The 19365-nt window shown below is 41.0% G+C and overlaps 1 protein-coding gene across 2 annotated transcripts in view; it reads right to left on the bottom strand.

The window, feature by feature from the left end:
* The window catches only part of GNAL (G protein subunit alpha L), a 310998-nt gene extending 292161 nt beyond the window's left edge, over positions 1-18837 (bottom strand). For both annotated transcript variants that reach the window (XM_084621820.1, XM_084621821.1), the window contains exon 1: positions 18064-18837. In XM_084621820.1, the coding sequence (XP_084477946.1) occupies positions 18064-18535 (472 nt within the window). In that variant the 5' untranslated portion in view covers positions 18536-18837. The remainder of the gene's footprint in view (positions 1-18063) is intronic.
* Between the last annotated feature and the right edge of the window lie 528 nt (positions 18838-19365).

The following is a 19365-nucleotide window of genomic DNA, read 5'->3' as shown; positions in this document are numbered from 1 at the left end:
AAAAGCTACCTGTGTGTGGCCTACGCTCAAACACTGAGGCTGTTCCACACAAACCACCCCAGCTTTGCTAAATGTTACATCGTCACCCTTGCCCCGAGAATTCCTTCTGAAACATTGCCTTCACTTACTCATCAGTACACACTAAGATCAGTCATTTATGGTACCAGATTACTGACATGCCTCATTGCAAGAAGATACCTTGTGCGCCTTTGAGAATACAACCGACAAAACTCAGCGCTGATATGAGGCATAGTTGACCCTTTGAAGTACGCATGCACCTCCTGTCATATCACAGTAACAGCCCTGCTGAGTTGCTCCAACTAATACAGCTACACCTAAAACATAGTAGTTAGTATGCCTTCAGATAAATGCTGCAATTCAAATTTGTGGAGTACAATACAGATAGTGGTAGATTCTCCAAGCCTCCTCATGGCTACTGACTACAATAGCACCTGCCTTACTAAACCACTCCCAGTGGCTATTGCCAGCTCCAGAGGGCAGAGTTAAGGCTGTGTTGCAGGGTTGGCGTGCACCTGCATTTTGTATTTCCTGGTTTACAGAGGTTTAAGTTTAGCCTCACTTCACATTCTGGAAGGCCATTAGGAACAACTTGGCAATGTTAACTCTATGTTAATGAATTTTTCTGCATTTAAAATATAGCCCAGTTTGGCATCTGAAACCCATATTCACCTGTGGCTTGCTGTACTTGCAGTGTTACTAGTGCCTGGACAACAGCACATGTTGAGAACAGATGGAGTCCAGGAGATCATCCTCTCAGTGTACTGCCAGTTGGGCAGAGGCTGACATCAGGCTTCTGGTGGACCTCTGGCATGAGGCCAGTAGGATGTAAGATTTTGGGAGCAGAACCTGAAAACTTACACCACATATCAATACCATCTCCAAGAAGTTGGCAGAAGGAGGAATCCACCAGATAATTTTCTCCCTGCACTGAGATCCTAAGTCCCTGAAGAATCTGAACTGGCACACCAAGAACCACAATGCCCAGCGTGATGACTTACTGCTTGAGAACATGCCCATTCTATGAAGAGCTGTACAAGGTACCCAGCAGCACTCCAAACACAGAGCCTGTGTAGACACTGGATGGGTTGAGGACTCTGCAGGCAGGGTTTGTAGTCTGTCAGGGGCAAAAGACCTAGACCAGTTGGAGTAGATACCCAAATGAGAGGGGATGGAGCAAACACCGACCACTTCTAGGCACTGCCAGTATGACCTTAAGCCAGAATCCTAGACCTCTCTGGGGAAGAGACTGAGCACAAGACCAGGGAGGAAGCAGTGGAGAAATCAGTACCTCAGCTGGTTAAGATGCAAGCTGCCATTTTTGTTACTGGGGAATATTACAACATAAGGGCCAGCTTTGCCTACTTATGACAATTACTGTAATGGAGAATATTGCATGGTAGGGGGTGGGCTTTTTATACAGTGAATGATTTTAACTTCAGTTGAGGGAAGACATAACTCCATTTTCCCTATTCCACCATCCAATCCAAGCAAGAATTAAAAAGGTTAAATGTGATTTATTGTGGCAGACCAGACAGTTATTATTAGTACAAGCCATGCAATGACTGCAAACTCAGGGACAAGCATACTTGTATAAATATATAGCAGTGCTTTTTCCTCACATTGGCTCTAGCATTACAGTGTTTCCAGAGGCAGCCTAGATATTAAGTTCACTGCATGAACTTTGTGGGTGAAATTCTGTGGCCTGCGTTGTGCAGGAGGTCAGACTAGATGACCATAATGGTCCCTTCTGACCTAAATATCTATGAATCTATGAACTCTGGTGGTATTAAGTCCAGAACATTCTCAGAGTCCCTTAGTACTACCAGTCCAGCATCTGGCTACCACAAGGGGAAGGGAGGGGACTGCAGTGGCATATCTGCAGTGGTTCTATGTTGCTGCATCCTAGTTTAGCATCTTGAATTTCAGTCCACTCTTGGCGTTCCTGCTGACTGCAACACTACCCAAACATTCGATGAAATATCTGGCAGGACCTCCTTGTAGCTCATTAATTTGCCCATCATGTACCAAGAGATGAAAGAGCTCCATGACACCGTGATTTCTATCAGAGGCAGGAAATAATTTCTCTTTTCCACTCAGGAATCTCCAGCAAGTTCACACCTTCCAAGGCCACCACAGCCTGAAATAATGTTAAGACCATTCATAGTAATGTTCCTGTCCCTGGCCTGTTCGCACAAGCCTGCAAAAGCCATTTTTTTCTTTTAATAAATATAAGGTGCTTGTTATTGTCTTGGTGCATATATTGTGGGAACAATGCACACCCTGATAATGTGCATTTCTATATATGAGACATTGTACTTCACTGTTTCACTTGAATTCTCTTTGCATTCTAGTTTGCAGCAGCTGACCGACTGTTATTAAATGTTGTTGTTCAATCCTTTGTTTTGAGTACTTGGAAGTTCTCTTTTTTCCAAGCAAGTATTTTAATAAAGTAGATAAGGCAAATAGAGTGCATTAATGCTAATACATGCAGTTGATTATCCCACAATAAATAGATACTGTATTGTAAAGTTGTACTCACATTATCTTATTCTCCTATTTCCTCCTCCAAACCAAGGATGAGAGAACAAAATGGATGCCTCTGATCTCCCTTGCGCACATAGGCCTAACCCCAGTTATCAGAGCAGCACTTTCTGACTGCTTGTACAGAATCTGTAAACCAGCGTAATCATGGATTCTTTCCTGGCCAAAGTATTTCTCCTTAACCCTCACACATGTTGTACTGTGCACTGCACACCTCAACAATATAAATCGTACTATACGCACAGCAGTTCAAAAAGTTTTGTAGGCTGTGCTGTCTTACCTTCAGTCACTCAAAGGCGCATTCCAATCACAATCCTACACCTGCTCAGCATGTAATTAAACCTTCTTCAGTCAGGTGCTTTCATATCTGGGTAGGGCTTCATGAGCCAGAGCAAAAGATGATGTTTTGGGAGACTCAGCCTAATAGACTCCCCCACTAACATCCATACTATTAAGTTCAAAACTGTCCAAATTCAAGAATATCAGACCTCCAGAATATCCTGGAATCATGTACTCTGCCTGTGAATCCCAAGTAGCTGTCCATTAACTTCCCTCTCTGGTCCATCAAGGCCTGTATAGTGAGTGAGTAGTGTCCTTTCCAGTTTACATAAACATGTGTACCTTGGAGGAGGGCAGATAATGGATGCTTGTGTCCTGGGGGGAGTGTGCTGAGTGTGCATGGCCCAAACATAACCCATTCACTCAAAGACCACTATTATTTTGAGGACATTAGCGACCTGCATCACCACTGTAAACCACATCAACAACTGCATGGCAAACCTATGCCAAAATAAAAAACCAAACAGTGTAGTTGTCCACATCTGATTAGCCACCAACCTGTTGCAATCTGGGGTAGCCAGATTCCTAATTGCAGTAGCAGCCCACTTCTGGGCACGTATAGACTCACTCATGTGTGTGTCCTGGCACTGAAGGGCTGGGGTAAGTTCCTCATACAGCTCTACCAATGCAGCCTTCCTTTTGCAGAAGTTCTGAGCCCACTGCTGGTCATCCTAGGTCTGTACGATGATGTTGTCCTACCACTCTAGGCTTGCTGTCCTTCCTCCTGAACCACTGCTCAGTATAGGGGGAATGAGTCCACAGCTATTAAAACCTGCATCAACAGTCTGCACTCCTCCATGTGTGCATAAACCCTGTGTGATCTCCTTAGCAAAGCAGGTCACCATTTTCTCAGGGTGACAGATCACTGCCAAAAAACCCTCCACCTTGTCTCCTGCCATCTTCTTGCTGTTCCCAAAATGAAGGTTGAATTAATGCCAACAGCCAGTATAAGTCAGTGCTCCCAGTTGTATCCATGCTTTGCCATCAGAATGAAAGCCAGTAGTAGTATATACTTTAGTGAGTCAGTGGGTTCAAATCACTTCTGCACAAGTGGCCAGACAATTCTCCCACAATACAGTGTGAAAGAATTTACAGACTGCTCAGATAAGTACAGTGTTAAAAACCACAGGATGTGGCCCCATAAGGTCTACAGCTCTACACAACTGACAACTGAACCAGTGTGGATGCAACTGAGTATGGCTTTGCACTGTGGCTACACTCTGAACATTTTTTAAAAGTCTGTGAGACCAACAATGTGAGCCCATCAGATTTACGTGTGCCCCCTAATCTTTTTCCATCAGTTAAGTTTTCCTGGCTCAAGACAGCAGAATTCATTCATGAGCATTGGGAGAGCGTGCCAGACGCCCTCATTAAAGAGGACGCGGTCACCTCAAAGAAGGCAATGAAACTACATCAGATGATCAAGAATGATGGAAATAAGCAATAACTGTATTGCAAGTTCTCTTTTCTTTGTGTATTTTTGGGAAAATCCACAGGGTTCATTTGCAAATGGAAATAGATGCACGATGATACACCACTGTGATACGCTGCTTAACTGAAATTTACAAAAAGAAAAGGAGTACTTGTGGCACCTTAGAGACTAACAAATTTATTTGAGCATAAGCTTTCGTAAGCTACAGCTCACTTCACCAAATGCATCCGATGAAGTGAGCTGTAGCTCATGAAAGCTTATGCTCAAATAAATTGGTTAGTCTCTAAGGTGCCACAAGTACTCCTTTTCTTTTTGTGAATACAGACTAACACGGCTGCTAATTGGAAACCTGAAATTTACAAGTTGCTCTTGCTGTCGATAATGCCTTAAAAAGACATGGAAGTCTAGCTAACAGACTCCAAAAGGCAATTCCTTTAATCCGGAATGCATCCTTTTGCATCAGAATTTCAAAGAAAACTGAAGGCAGTCATATCCTGCAATGTACCTGACAGACTCTATGGATCAGGATCTCTTTTTTGCCAACTGTAAAGTGTCCGAGTCATTTGTCAAGGCTCAGATGTCACACAATTTTAGTAACTATGAAAATATTTTGTGTATTTTCCCTTGCGAGACGAGATCCCACATGATTTTGATTTGTACGTGATATGGGAAGCACCATGCGATGACAGTGTAACAGCACTTGAATACTGAAGAAGGGAAACTGAGTCATTGCTTCTCATGTCCAGTGTGGCATTACATTCACTTGTAGTGCCATTAATGTCAGCGTCTGTGGAAAGGTCAGTCTGTTCAGAAAAGTTTAAGACAAACATTGCACGTGCTTCTCCGAAGACCAATTTGGGCAGCTCAACGGTTTGTACTACAATAAGGACAAACTCAAATTTAAAGAGCTTTCAAAATCTGGCATCATCTCCTGGCTCTAGCAAAATAAAATAATAAATAATACCCGTTTGGGGGTAAGGGGGAGCCCAAGATTCTCAGCCCCCAACCTCCTAGCTGTGGGAGTGGGAAAAATTCTGTGATTTAGACAGTTTTAGGCTTGTTACAAAAAATAAAGCTTTAACTTTTGATTCTCAATATCTAGCTTCATTAAATAAATTATTGCCTGAACCCTACCTTAGTTTCCTACAACTGTGAAAATTAAAACTAATACAATAAATGCTTAGAACCCATGATTTTGGGCTACTGAAGAAATTAAAATTTTAAAAGTATTTACAATAAGTCTATACTATCCACCAAAAGGCTAAAAAAAATTTAAAAATAAAAATTCTGTCAAGCTTAAAAACAAGTAATGCCCACATTTCATTGGAACTGATCCAATAAGCTCTGCACAAATTACTGAAAATTTCCAGTTTTAGCTGATTAGAGTATCTACTAAAACCAATAGTTTGGCACTATTTTCTTTTAGAGTTAGTGCATTGTACTGTTTCATTTTATGTTATGAAGACAATCCGTGTCTTTGTGAGACACATTACAATATTAATATAATAGTGACAGCCACAGCTAACGAGCATGAATATTGCACACATTTTATGTCCAAGTACTTTTGCTGTACTCAGTCAGCAAACTGAACACATCAACAACAAGACATTTCTACAAAGATTTGAAATTTTCCTCAATAAATTCATTTTCCAACATACCTATACTAAATACATTATATTCTGTGATGCCCAAAAGCTCCAGATTTACAAAATGCATATGAATGAACAAGTTATTCCTTCGTCTACATATTCTCAGTGTGTCCTGTCTTCTCTATGAGGTCTTTTAGGTTGTAAATTCTTTAGGGAAGGAAAACTGTTTTTTGTAGTACTAATCTGGGGAGTTCCATATCACTTTATGGATTTCTTTGAGAAATATTATTCCGCCTTATCACTAGGTTTCAAATTGCAAATTTCTACTAACCGTTTACAGTTTATGTCCAAGCCTCTGCCTCACTAACCCAACGTTAAAAGAAAAGGAGTACTTGTGGCACCTTAGAGACTAACCAATTTATTAGAGCATAAGCTTTCGTGGGCTACAGCTCACTTCATCAGATGCATATCGTGGAAACTGCAGCAGACTTTATATATACACAGAGAATATGAACCAATACCTCCTCCCACCCCACTGTTCTGCTGGTAATAGCTTATCTAAAGTGATCATCAGGTGGGCCATTTCCAGCACAAATCCAGGTTTTCTCACCCTCCACCCCCCCACACAAATTCACTCTCCTGCTGGTGATAGCCCATCCAAAGTGACAACTCTTTACACAATGTGCATGACAATCAAGTTGGGCTATTTCCTGCACAAATCCAGGTTTTCTCACATCCCCCCCACCCCCATACACACACAAACTCACTCTCCTGCTGGTAATAGCTCATCCAAACTGACCACTCTTCAAGTTTAAATCCAAGTTAAACCAGAACATCTGGGGGGGGGGGTAGGAAAAAACAAGAGGAAACAGGCTACCCTGCATAATGACTTAGCCACTCCAAGTCTCTATTTAAGCCTAAATTAATAGTATCCAATTTGCAAATGAATTCCAATTCAGCAGTTTCTCGCTGGAGTCTGGATTTGAAGTTTTTTTGTTTTAAGATAGCGACCTTCATGTCTGTGATTGCGTGACCAGAGAGATTGAAGTGTTCTCCGACTGGTTTATGAATGTTATAATTCTTGACATCTGATTTGTGTCCATTTATTCTTTTACGTAGAGACTGTCCAGTTTGACCAATGTACATGGTTACTTCCAACCTTTGAGTTAAAAAATACTCACTCACTCTGATATATTTTGAGACCTTGGCTGGCATATCCTGTAACAAATCATAAAACATCTTTTTCCTCATCTGGCTTTTTTGTTGGTACATAACACTGTATGATAGAGTTTGGGGGAAAAAACCTCTAATCTGAAAATGAGCTCTAATAATTCTCTCTTTGACTGATTCCCACTCAGTCAGTGCGTTTGCTCTGCTTCATCTGACATCAGGATTGCTATGCCACCTTTATGTCTACCATCCCCATTCCTGGAGCAGACGATATGGGCAATGACCATCATCTTCAATTTTGTGAGGGTGAAGTTAAAAAGAGGATGAAGAAGGTTAAAAGAAGACAGACCATCAACAGTGCACAACTAAAAGATCCAAACACAACAAGGATGCAACGTGACTTCTATGACAAGTTAATATGGATACCATCAGAAAAAGAGGGCAAACTAGAGAAACATTACACTGAAGAACAGAGAAAGCAGCCAAATCCATCAACATGACACTCAGAAGCCTGAACTGACCAGCACAAGACTGAAATGGACATATACCTGGGGGTGCAGGAGGATAATGAAGGGGGAAAAAAAGCAAAACCCAACATTTATCTTGTGTAATTCCAAGCACATCACAAGGATGTAAGCAATAGTAATAGCCAAGTGTATCCCATTTTTAAAATGGGACAAGAAATAGCAAGTCCATAGCAGGTTCAACGTTTCCAGTCAGACACTTACAACAGCATACGCTTGCATTTTGTAGCACAAGTGTCCAACAGTTGAAGAAAAAAAAAAATCAACTTTACTCACCACTGATTGTGTGTAGTGGATTTTTGAAGCTTGAAGCCTCTGACATGTAGGAATGTGATATTTTAGAACACTTTTGAAGTCTAGTCAGTCAGCACTCCTGTTGCAAAAAATCTATTTTACATTGCAAGTATCTTAATGCCACACATCTGATATTCACTGACCTTTCTTAAAGAAATCTACATTGTAAAGCTACTGCATTCTAACTCCAAATTCCATTGAAGCCCATTATAAACTCACTTCTAAGGTCACAGAAAGACTGGGTCTCCATAACTGGAAGGGTGATGTTGCAGCAGAGTTGTTTAACACCTTGTGAAAATTCACCCCACCTTTTAAAGAAGGCAGGGGGAAGCAAATTGTTCCATATTATACATTTGCTCCAAAGGACAAGATTCTATCGTCTATGCCTTCTGCAATGTATTACAGACTTCATTCTTCCTACTGGAAAAACCTTATTATCCTATCAAAATGTGTCAGAAATGAGATATGGAATATCTCTTTGAAGATATTGCTTTCCCTTTGAAGGTTACAATAGAAACGCTATGCACAGAGAATCGTGTTCTGATTTATTTTTACTGCAAATATTCTCAAGCTTGTTGCTTATCTCCACTGTGTGTACTAAACCATACCATGAATGGAATGTTTTCCTTCCTCAGTTTTAAGAGGCCAGTGGACAATGATCTTGGATATGTTTCTCAGAAGAGCTGTTTCCTTCTTAGAGAGACATTATCAACTTAACCGCCCTCAAACATGTCTAAAAGTTTCATATCTGCTATAAATTTCAATACCCAATAGAACTAGAATTGAAAGAAGTTACCAAACATTTGTTTACTTTATGTATTTAAACCAGCTTCACTGTTCCCATGTATAAATTATAAAACATCAACCAGGTAAGAGAAAAAGCCTTAGAATTAAAAAACAAAACACAAAATCAAAAACGGGTTATTTAGAGTGCTCTGGCCATAACTGGAATTTTTGGTGAATTTAAAAACATTTATGTTGATAGTCATTTTGAGGTGTAGTTAAAGGAGACGATCAAACATTTACACTGGAAGATATTACCTAATGTCATGCCTTGATGTTCTTACATTCAAAGATGGGGTCCTGTCTTTTGATGGTTTGCATGCAAAGACTAAACATCACACAGGCAGACACAAAAAATGCTGAGAACAGAAATACAGAATTTATTTAATACTGCCTATCAGTTCTGATCCCACTCTTTGAAGCCCCATACAAACAATGAATTATCTCTGCTTAGACATTCTGCTTAATGCAGTTTATCAAGTATCTTAAATCCCTGACCTTGTAACTTTAGTCTTATGTGCAGAAGCAGCATAAAAAGGATTTTAACATATACATGTGCAATATTAAAAGAATATTAATCACTGCTAATCAACTTGCTTTGCAAGGATATTCTTACAGATTTCACCCTTCACTGCCTTGTTTTCAACTGAGAAAAATATAAGAACAAAGTATAAGATATGGTAGATGATAAATATTAGATTGTCTCAAGTAACTGCTCTACAAAGGCCAAATTCATTCCTGATCTAGAGCAATTGAGGGAAATAAGTGGGATTTACACCAGAACTGAATTTAGCCTCAACTTCCTACTTCCCTTCCCTACCCTGTGAGTTATTTGGGAATTTTCTGGGGGGTGGGGGGATGAAGGCTAAGCCTCTTATTGTCTTAAGAAATAACTTTTGTTCTAACAATTTCCTTTGGGCACTAAGGTAAAACTCATAATGCTGAATCACAAAATTCAATCTCATAATGCTGCAACAAACAAACAATTACAGGTCATGAGACAGAAAACAAGCTTGTGACCGACAGAGACCTTCTGTCTGTGGAATTAAAAGATATACTGCCTGGTACTATTGTTCTATCAAACGAAGAATCTACAGCATTTTTAAAATTTAAAAAAAATGCAAGTAATTCGAAGCTGAAAATTCTATTTACTGCAAAGGAGGATTGTTTGCTTTATTTTAAAAAATGTTAATGAAGTACATTCTCTCCTTGATATAGAACCCTGTATGCTAAGAGAAGGGGACTGAAATTTTAAAATTCTAGTCCTGACCCTGTCACCACCTGCAGTGTGATCTTGGTTAAGAAGCATCTGTTCTGTGTCTCAGTTTACTCAGGTTTAAAACGGAGTCAATATGTTTGGAGCACGAAAAATATATTCATCCTGTGGAAAGTGACAATTTCTTCAGTTGTTTGTTTCCTTTTAAAGAAAACTTATTTCTTTATAGGTGGAAATCAAGCTTTCTAAATGTTAAATGATGCAATGCTAACTTCAGCTGACTACAGACAGCTCAAGTGCCTCTGCTCAGGACTTCAGCATCAATAGAAGGAAGTTAGCAAAACTGGTAAGACTCATTGCTGCTACTCAGAACCTTGGGACAGCAGAGCTGCTGAAGAGAATCATTTCACTGTCATTCTGCTGCTCGGTAAAGCAATGATCAGCAGCAGAGGCAAACAAATAGAATATTCACAGGCATATACCACCAAAATAAGGTTGAGGGAAAGACTGAGAAAAGATATCTTATGCCATTGCAGTCAGGAGGTTCTGAATTTTAGAGAAGAGGAAAAGATTATTATTCCTTCCTTACACCACCCACGTGATGCATCGAGTTGTTCCTTATCAGCCTAATGATTTGGTGCCTGATAAACTTGAACCAAATAATAAAAATTTCAGCACTTCCTCTTTCCCACAAGCTGGCCTGGGTGCTAAGTTTCTCACCAGAGAATTGCCCTGAAAGCTCACTTTACTTATCTTTTGTATCAATTTAAGTCTAGAAGTTGTATGATAAATTTCTATAAAGCTCCCTCAAAAATGTGGGGCAGTTTAATTTATGAAGTGTGATGCTAGAATGAAAAAGGCAGTATGGAGTATTACAAACATTACAATTATTTGGACACATCTAGAAGGAAAAATATATGCATGATTGAAATACCACATGAGGGCCTCTATTAGATAGGGGGAAAGTTTTAAAACATTGTTAAAAAAAATCAGCACCCTTCTCCTGAATCATTCTTCTATAAGTTGTAAGCTTTATGTAAATTTAAATTTACATCCCAAACACCACCTTAAATATTTTAAACCCACTTTACAGTCTTAGCTACTGAAAACTATACAAAAAGCAATACAATAGGGCATCAGATTTTCATGCTAACTTGTCTATTTTGACATTTTTAGGAAATTACTTATGCAGAGGTCTGAATCCATAGCATACGCTGCTGATTATAGGGTCTGTCTCTTCAGAGCAGATATTGCTCCCTTCCACATGCACTAAGAGTGGAGAAGACTTAAAAAAAATTAGAACATTTTTAAAAAGAAAAACAGGCCAAAGAAAAGTTTGAGATAGGTTAATAATTAGGCAAGGGTTGAGTACAAGTAATCAGTGGCCAAAAGCAAAAGAGAAACGAACAACAGTTAGATCAAGAATCAGTTTGAGTAGCTCACACAAATTAAAAAGAAACTAAAATCATGTGCACCTATCACTGTCCTGAGCACACTACTTATTGTTTTTTTTTAAATCCTTAATGTGGGTCTTCCAGTTAGGTTGTAAGCTCTTCAGGACAAGGACCACCACCTCTTCTCCTCTGTTTGTATAGCACTTAGCATTTGGTAAGCTGTGAGAATGACATGAAAGATTTGGTTGTTTTAAAAGCCATCTGCTTTAATATGATGGTAGAATACATAACAGACCTTTAACTTAGGAAATTCTGTTCCTGACACTTGTACGTTCAGGCCTACATTATAATTGCCTACATACAATGGGTCCTGAATCTATCAGCACAAAACAATAAGATAATTGGTCTAATAACACAACATGCAGTGCTCTACCAACAAGAATGTGTGATTAATATTCCACAGAATGTCAGAGATGATGCTCCAATTAATCCAGTTACAGCACATGCTATCACTTTCTAGCAGTACAGAAGTTTATAACAAGCATAACAATACAGTCAGAGATTTTTTTAAGTAGGCATGTACTAAAGGGGCCAACTTCTGGCTTAACAATGAGAGTCCACACCTATATTTGCACTAAAGAAGAGGACGGACAATTACAGATTTTAAAAACAGACCTTTTTTAAATTAAAAAAAAAATTCATGGTTTGTCTTTAAAAAGAAGTTCAAAATTTAATTTGAAATTATGACAGTGTTAAATTATAAACTTAGTTTAATCATTTAATTAAAAAATGCTGCATCTATAACCCCCATCCAAATTTTAATGAGTTAAAGAGTGCTGCTTTTTTAATATACATACAGAATCAAGGGGAAATATCTTTAACTTCTGGGGTTAACTCAAGCTTTATAAAGATATCACAAAATAAACATCTATATTATTTTATTTTGAGTCTTTATAACTGAGTCAATACTGGTATTTACAATTTTTTTTCCAACTGTAACAGCTTTCCGTTTCTCTTGTGCAGAAAAGCTTTTCTTTTGATTACTTGGTTTCAGTTTAGCTAACAGGTGCTAAGAAAACATGTTCGTCATTTGGATTAGTTTCCTTCAAAGTTGAGGAATGAATTCAGAGTTGACAAACCAGGAAAGCTTGTTTTTGTTCTTCCAATATATGAATAAAAACTGGGTGAGAGACGATGACAGTTACTAGTCAGTTAGCCAGGGTCTAACTCATTGCCATATTCAGGGTCAGGAAGGAATTTTCTCCCAGATCAGATGGGCAGAGACCTCAGGGTTTCCGCTTTTCTCTGCGGCATGGGGTCTGGGTCACTTCCTGGTTTGAACTAGAGTGAGGGCTTGTCTACACAGATGCTACTTACATGGACGAGAGGGTTCTCTGTTTACAGTTGCCAAGCCTCCAGGATTATCCTGGAGTCTCCAGGAATTAATGATTAATCTTTAATGAAAGATTGTCAGGTGATGAAACCGCCAGGAATACGCCCAACCAAAGCTGACAACCCTATCCCCCATCAGCATAAGTAATACACTTCCTGAGGGACAGTAGCTAGGTCAACAAGAGAATTCTCCCATCAACCTAGCGCTGTGTATGCTGGGGGCTAGGTTGGTTTAATTGTGTCGCTCAGGCGTGTGGATTTTTTCCCACACCCCTGAGTGATGTAGTTATACCAACCTAATTTTATAGTGTAGACTGGGCCAAAGTGGTAGATTTTCTATAACCTGAAGTCTTTAAATCAAGATTTGAGGACTTCAATAACTTAGCCAGAGGTTCTGTGTGGGTGAGGTTCTGTGATCTGCAGGAGATCAGACTAGATGATCACGATGGTCCCTTGCAACTCTCAAGTCTATTAGTAGAGCCCTGCGTGGATGCAAAAACTGTATATGCATGTGATCTGCAAACATCCATGGATATAAAGCAGATATAGACGCAAATCTGTGGATGAGTCTGAGATTTTAAAAAGGTATTTAGGTGCCCAAAAATATAGACTGGATGGCTAACTCTCAACTCTGATTTCACTAAAAGAAAAGGAGTACTTGTGGCACCTTAGAGACTAACAAATTTAGTTGAGCATAAGCTTTCGTGAGCTACAGCTCACTGCATCCGATGAAGTGAGCTCTAGCTCACGAAAGCTTAGGCTCAACTAAATTTGTTAGTCTCTAAAGTGCCACAAGTACTCCTTTTCTTTTTGCGAATACAGACTAACACGGCTTCTACTCCAAAATCTGATTTCACTGAGAGTTAGGCAGCTAACCTATTTAAGCATTTCTGAAAATCCCACAAGGCATCTATCCGTATCTTTGGACACCTAAATACCTTTGAAAACCTGGCCCATGGTGACCAGAAACAATCCATCAATTCAATATCTATGTCAGTACTATTGCTTCATCAGTTTTAAACACAAAATGTGTTTTCATCAACTTTATTTTCTTGTCTATCCAGTACATTTATTGTAGTTTTATGTAACTAAAAAAATCCAACGTTAAAATGCTGCTTTTGTACATTTTTAATTGGATGAAAATTGGAATTCAAATACAGCTTAACAACCATAAAAATCATTGCCTAGTAAAAAAAATAAAAATTGATAACCTGAATAAATCTAAGTAAAGCTACACAATTGTTTTAATAAATGTGTATAGATATAATGTATTCTCCTGGAAAGTAAAAATTACCACCATCTTTATTGTAAAGACCATATTTGGTTGTAAATCAGCATGTAATGATCATTATTCCAACCAAACAGAATGAACTTAATTTATGAAAACAGCTAGGAAGTACAAATGCAAAACAAGATTAAAAGCAAGTATTTAAATCAACGTTTCAGCTTGATTAAAAAAAAAATTGTGATTTAAATCAATCCACCTTAGCAAAAAACAAGAGGTGTAATTACAACTGTTATTTTAGTGGAACTTTGTGTGTCAATAACCCCTGAGAACAATGATGTGGGTGAGAACTCACAGCCTTCAATTCTCCATTAATGAAGTAGAAATGGAGAGCAAAAGAGATTCTGTGACTAAATAACTCAATAAACATGCACAAATGACTAATGGTACCTAAAAGAATCAAATTTGAAGTTCTATTTATAAGTTACTTTATTCAGTTACCAGTCATAACATGCCCAATTTATAATAAAATTGACATCACATGATGTGTCAGAAATTTTATACAAGAATATCTTCATAGAGTCAAAGTTTAAGGGCAGAATGGACCACCAGATAATCAAATCTGACCTCAGGTACATTATAGGCCACTAAACCTTGCACAGCCATCCCTGCAGTAAGCCCAGCAATCAGAATTAGATCAGAGTATTATAAATCCCAGGAGACAAGCTATTATGTGCCACAGGCAAAGAACAAAAAGAACTGAGGTGCACCAATGCATGAGCACTCCACAATGGCAGGACATTAATTTGGAGAGATATGCCCTGATGATCCTATCCCTACCCCACAATCCCAACACAGTTTCAGAATTATACATTACAGTTTAAACTATTAAAAATGCTGATGAGTTTATCTCCTGAAAGCCTCAAGGTGGCCACGAATTTTTCACATGATAAAAATGTTAAAGAAAGAAAAAACAACCCACCAACACACACAAGATTTGCAATTAGAAAAAAAATTTAAACATACACATTTAAGACTTTCAGCAATCATAATTTACATATCCAATGACAGAAGTCTCTGACTGGTTTCAGTTAATTTCTTCTATTTAAGAATTATTGCACAAAATAGGGCTGCATGCCTCTAGTGAAAACTGTACATACAAAAATAATAAATGTTTATGTATTGTTCTGAATATGTGAAGAGCTATATAAAACAAAGTTTTTATTTATTTTATTCAAGTTCAGTTTGGCAAGTGACTTATCTCTCACACCTTTTTTCATTTTTGAATGATAGTGACCCCTTAAAAAGTAATTAATGTAAACCCTGATCTTGCAGCTGGTTCCAGCTCTATGACCCCTTGCATTTACGTAGAGGAACATGGGGTTCACAGATGTGGACCTCATTAAAGGACTCAGGAATTAATGTTAAAATGAGATACCTATTGCATTTGTTCAGAAATATCAAGGAAAAAAAAACACCTTGCTATTATCTCTAAGAGGCTTAAACAATTTTCAGACTTTCTAAAACAATACATGATTACTATAAATGAAAGAATAGGGGAATATATTTCTCTATTTTGTTAGTTTCCCATGTGTATCTGACAGAACTTTGTATCTAGCCACTGTCAGGGTGTCTCTTGTATAGGCCATTTCCTTTTTATGTTGATCTTTCACACAGCAGAGGAGAGTATTTTTTTAAAATAGGAAAAGGTGAATGTAAAAGCAAGTATCTTGGCGAGGGGACTTCAGGGGCAGGAAAAGATATATAGCTATTTTAAAGTAGGCCATATTTCAAGTTGATAGTGTCCTTTAATAAAAAAGGATTTTCTATCCACACAACAATATACAAGGAAAGACGTTACGATGTATCAGACAGAGCTTGAACAATATACTTGATATACCTGAAAAAATGAACTGCAAAAGAGGAGAAAATGTTTTGCTGGTTACTGTTTCTTTAGTAGAGACTTTTTAGAAAGGTGGTTTTTTTCAGTTATTAATTTAGACATATAAGCTATTCTCACTTATTCTTTGCTACAGAACCTGAGTAGCGATAGCAACACAAGGCTCCTGCAGCTTTACCTGTCCCAAATGGGGGACAAGACAATGCCAATTTCTTAGATCCAGATCCTAAAAGACTTACGTACATGCTAAACTTTACATGCTGCAAGTAGTCCCCTTGACTACAGTAGGGCATCACAGTGCATAAAGTTAAGCACATGCTTAAATCTTTGCTAGTTTGGGGCCTATGACAGCAACACACCATCCCCCCTTCCCTAACCTGAGAACAGGAAGAGCTGCAGATTAGACTGCAATTGCTACTGAAGTTTTTGAAGTGCTGAGCTAATATTTTTAGTATAGGTAGCAGCTTAGTGGGTGGGAGGAAGAGAAAAAAAAACTGTATCCTTCTTAAAGAGCTTTGTGTTTCTCTGGTTTACTATTTTATTGCCTCCACATTACAGACCACACACTCACTCCACTTATTCACCAGCAATCTTTTGTTCAAACAATGGCTCTTTAGAGGCAGGCCACTGCTTCTTCTGTCCACATTGGTATCAATCACACTGTTTTACAGATCAGAAAAAAAAAGTCAATTTATCTTAATAGGATATAAATTTTAAAGCTTAAGCATTGAAGCTGAACAGGTGAAGTGTGTGGTAAGGGCCACTTTTATTTTGATATAGCAGTATTGTATTCCAAACAGTAGGAATTTCCCCCCATAATTACCAGCTGTGCTATATATATTAAAAACTTCCAGACAATAACCAAGTCTGTAGTTTATTTTTAGAATTTGAGTGATACCATTCTGGCAAACATCAACTACACCTTAACATAAGGAAGTATCTTGGAGACTGCCATATTACATTATTTATACAGCTGTACAGTAACTGATTCCTTCATTTGACTTTAAAGGGCTGGGGGAACAAAACAAATATACCTATCCACTCTGTAATGCATATAGAGATCCAAGCCAACACATATCTGTATCAAAACCAAACCAAACCAAACAAAAAGCCCCACAACAACACACCCAGTGTTTCAACACTAACAGAAATTAGAAATTTGTGGTCATGCTCAGGCAGCACCCAAACCCCTTTCCTTGGGCCATTTAAATTTAAAAAACAACACCACCACAAAAAAACCCCAACAACAATAACCCCCCCCCCCTGCAGTCTGACTATTCAATTTCCTGTGGGAAATTAGATTGTATTAGATACACTTACAGTATAAAAACCACAGGGGTATTAGCTGGGATTAAGCCTCTAGAGAAGTCTATTAACTAATCTTTGTAAAGAGCAAATAGCAAGCAGCACATAGTATTTCCGAAAATACAAGTCACCTTGCAGGGTTGTATTTTGTTTTGTTGGGTTTTCGGCCCCCCTCCCCGAAAATAGGTAGTTGAACCACTATCCTTGGAATAAGTATATGCTAGAGGATATACATACCCATACCGAATTACTTTCCCTCATATGCCCTAGTCCTTCCCTAAAATAACCAGTCCATTATTTCCTAGCATTTCAACAGTCAGCCCATTACGAGCTACAAGCCCGTACTACCACTTCCTATTAAGCCATCAGTGGTTCCACACAGTAGCAAAGAGGCGGCTCTTTGACAGATGACATTCTTTATTCAAAGCCATTTTCATCTTTCTTGTATCTGATTTTCGAATTCCTGAGATGCCAGCACAAGCGCCGTTTACTTTTCGGCTAGACAACACAGACACACACACCGCATACCACGCACACCTCCTCCCACCAGCTGAAAATGAAGCCTGCTCGCTCCCGCCTCCACATCACTTCTGCTTTGCTGCCTGGGTGGAGCAGCTCGCCTTTTACAGGGCTAGTTACAAATCGCATTCTCCATTGCAAAACCATTTCCAGATCCCGGGAGGAGGTGGGACACAGGGAAGGAGCAGAAAAGGTGGAAACCTGGCTGGGGGAGAGAGAAAGGGGGCCAGCAACCGGGGGGGTGGGTGGGAGAAGGGAGACAGGGGGAAGCAGAGCTGTGAAGAGAAGAGAAGACAGAGGGAGAGGAAGTAGAAGGACGAGACAAAGGAGGGACTATGGGGAACGCCAGAAGGGCTGGCTGGGAGCCCGGCTGGGCACCTGCCGGCCGGGGGCGGCCCAGCTCCCCCTCGCACACGTACCCAGCAGCAGCAGCCGGTGCGTTTGCTTATACTCCCGCTTCTGCTCCTTCAGCACCCGGTCGATGCTCTTGCTGACTTTCCTCGCCTCCTTCTCCGCCTCCCGCTCCTCCAGGCGAAGCTTCTCCCAGGGTCTCTGCAGCGCGGCCGGCTGAGGCGGCTGCCGGGGCTGTCTGCCGCCGCTGCCGGGTTTGGCCAGCGGCGGCTGCTCCGGGGCCGCCCCGTTGCCGCCTCCGTTCTGCAGCAGCAGCAGCGGCGGCCCGTCCGCCTCTCCCCGGAGCTTGTCTGCAGGGTGGAGCGAGCCCCCGGCCCCCGGCTGCCCGCAGCAGCTGCCTCCCCGCAGGGCCCCGAGCGGCTGCGGCTGGGGGGCCGTGTGCTCGGCGGGCTGCTCGGGCTCCGAAGCGGCGCTGGAGATGGAGCCGCCTCCGCCGGGGTCCCCGAAGAGCCGCGGGCGCAGACTGTAGCAGAGCCCCATGGCTAGGTCCCCCTCCCGGGGACGGGCTCTAGCGCGGCGGGGCTGGACTGGCCTCAGCGCTCGCCGCTGGCCCTGCGCTGCCGGGGTCCGGGCGTGGAGGGGGCGGTGGGGAACCCCTCACGGCCCCGTCGGGCCATCTTGCATTTTCCTCCTCGACTCCAGGCGGCTCCTCTGCTCAGATCACCTGACACGGAGCTGCCACTGCCGCCGCGTCCACCTTACCGTAAATACCCCAGCGCAAGCCCACCGCGCAGGCACAGAGCGGCGGGGAGGGGAGGCCTGACAGGCTCACAGCCATCGCCTCCCACAGATCCTGACAGCTATCCCCTCTCACGTCACAGCCCCCACCGGCTGCCCCCCCCCCCCACACGCCGCCCGCTCCTCCCTGCTCAGAGCCGTCTTCTCAGCCCCCACCCCCACCCCCGACTGTGTTATCGCGCATCCCTTCCCTCACACACACAGCCCCCCACCCCCTTCCCCTACTCCGGACAGAGACACCCTCTGTAAACTTCCTCCTCAGACTTATCCCCCTTCTTCCTTTATACACGCACCCCTCACCCCTTCCCTTACACCCAGACACCCTCCATGAACTTCCTCCCCTTCCTCCTTTATACACGCACCCCTCACCCCTTCCTGTACACCCAGACACCCTCCATGAACTTCCTCTCCTTCCTCCTGTGTACACGCACCCCTCACCACTTCCCTTACGCCAGACACTCCGTAAACTTCCTCCTCAGACTTATCCCCCTTCCTCCTTTATACATGCACCCCTCACCCCTTCCCCGTACACCCAGACACCCTCCATAAACTTCCTCCCCAACCCCCCTTCA

The sequence above is a fragment of the Lepidochelys olivacea genome (genome assembly GCF_965140295.1).
Source record: "Lepidochelys olivacea isolate rLepOli2 genome assembly, chromosome: 2".
NCBI lineage: Eukaryota > Metazoa > Chordata > Testudines > Cheloniidae > Lepidochelys > Lepidochelys olivacea.
This window is presented reverse-complemented; position numbering and strand designations above follow the sequence as displayed.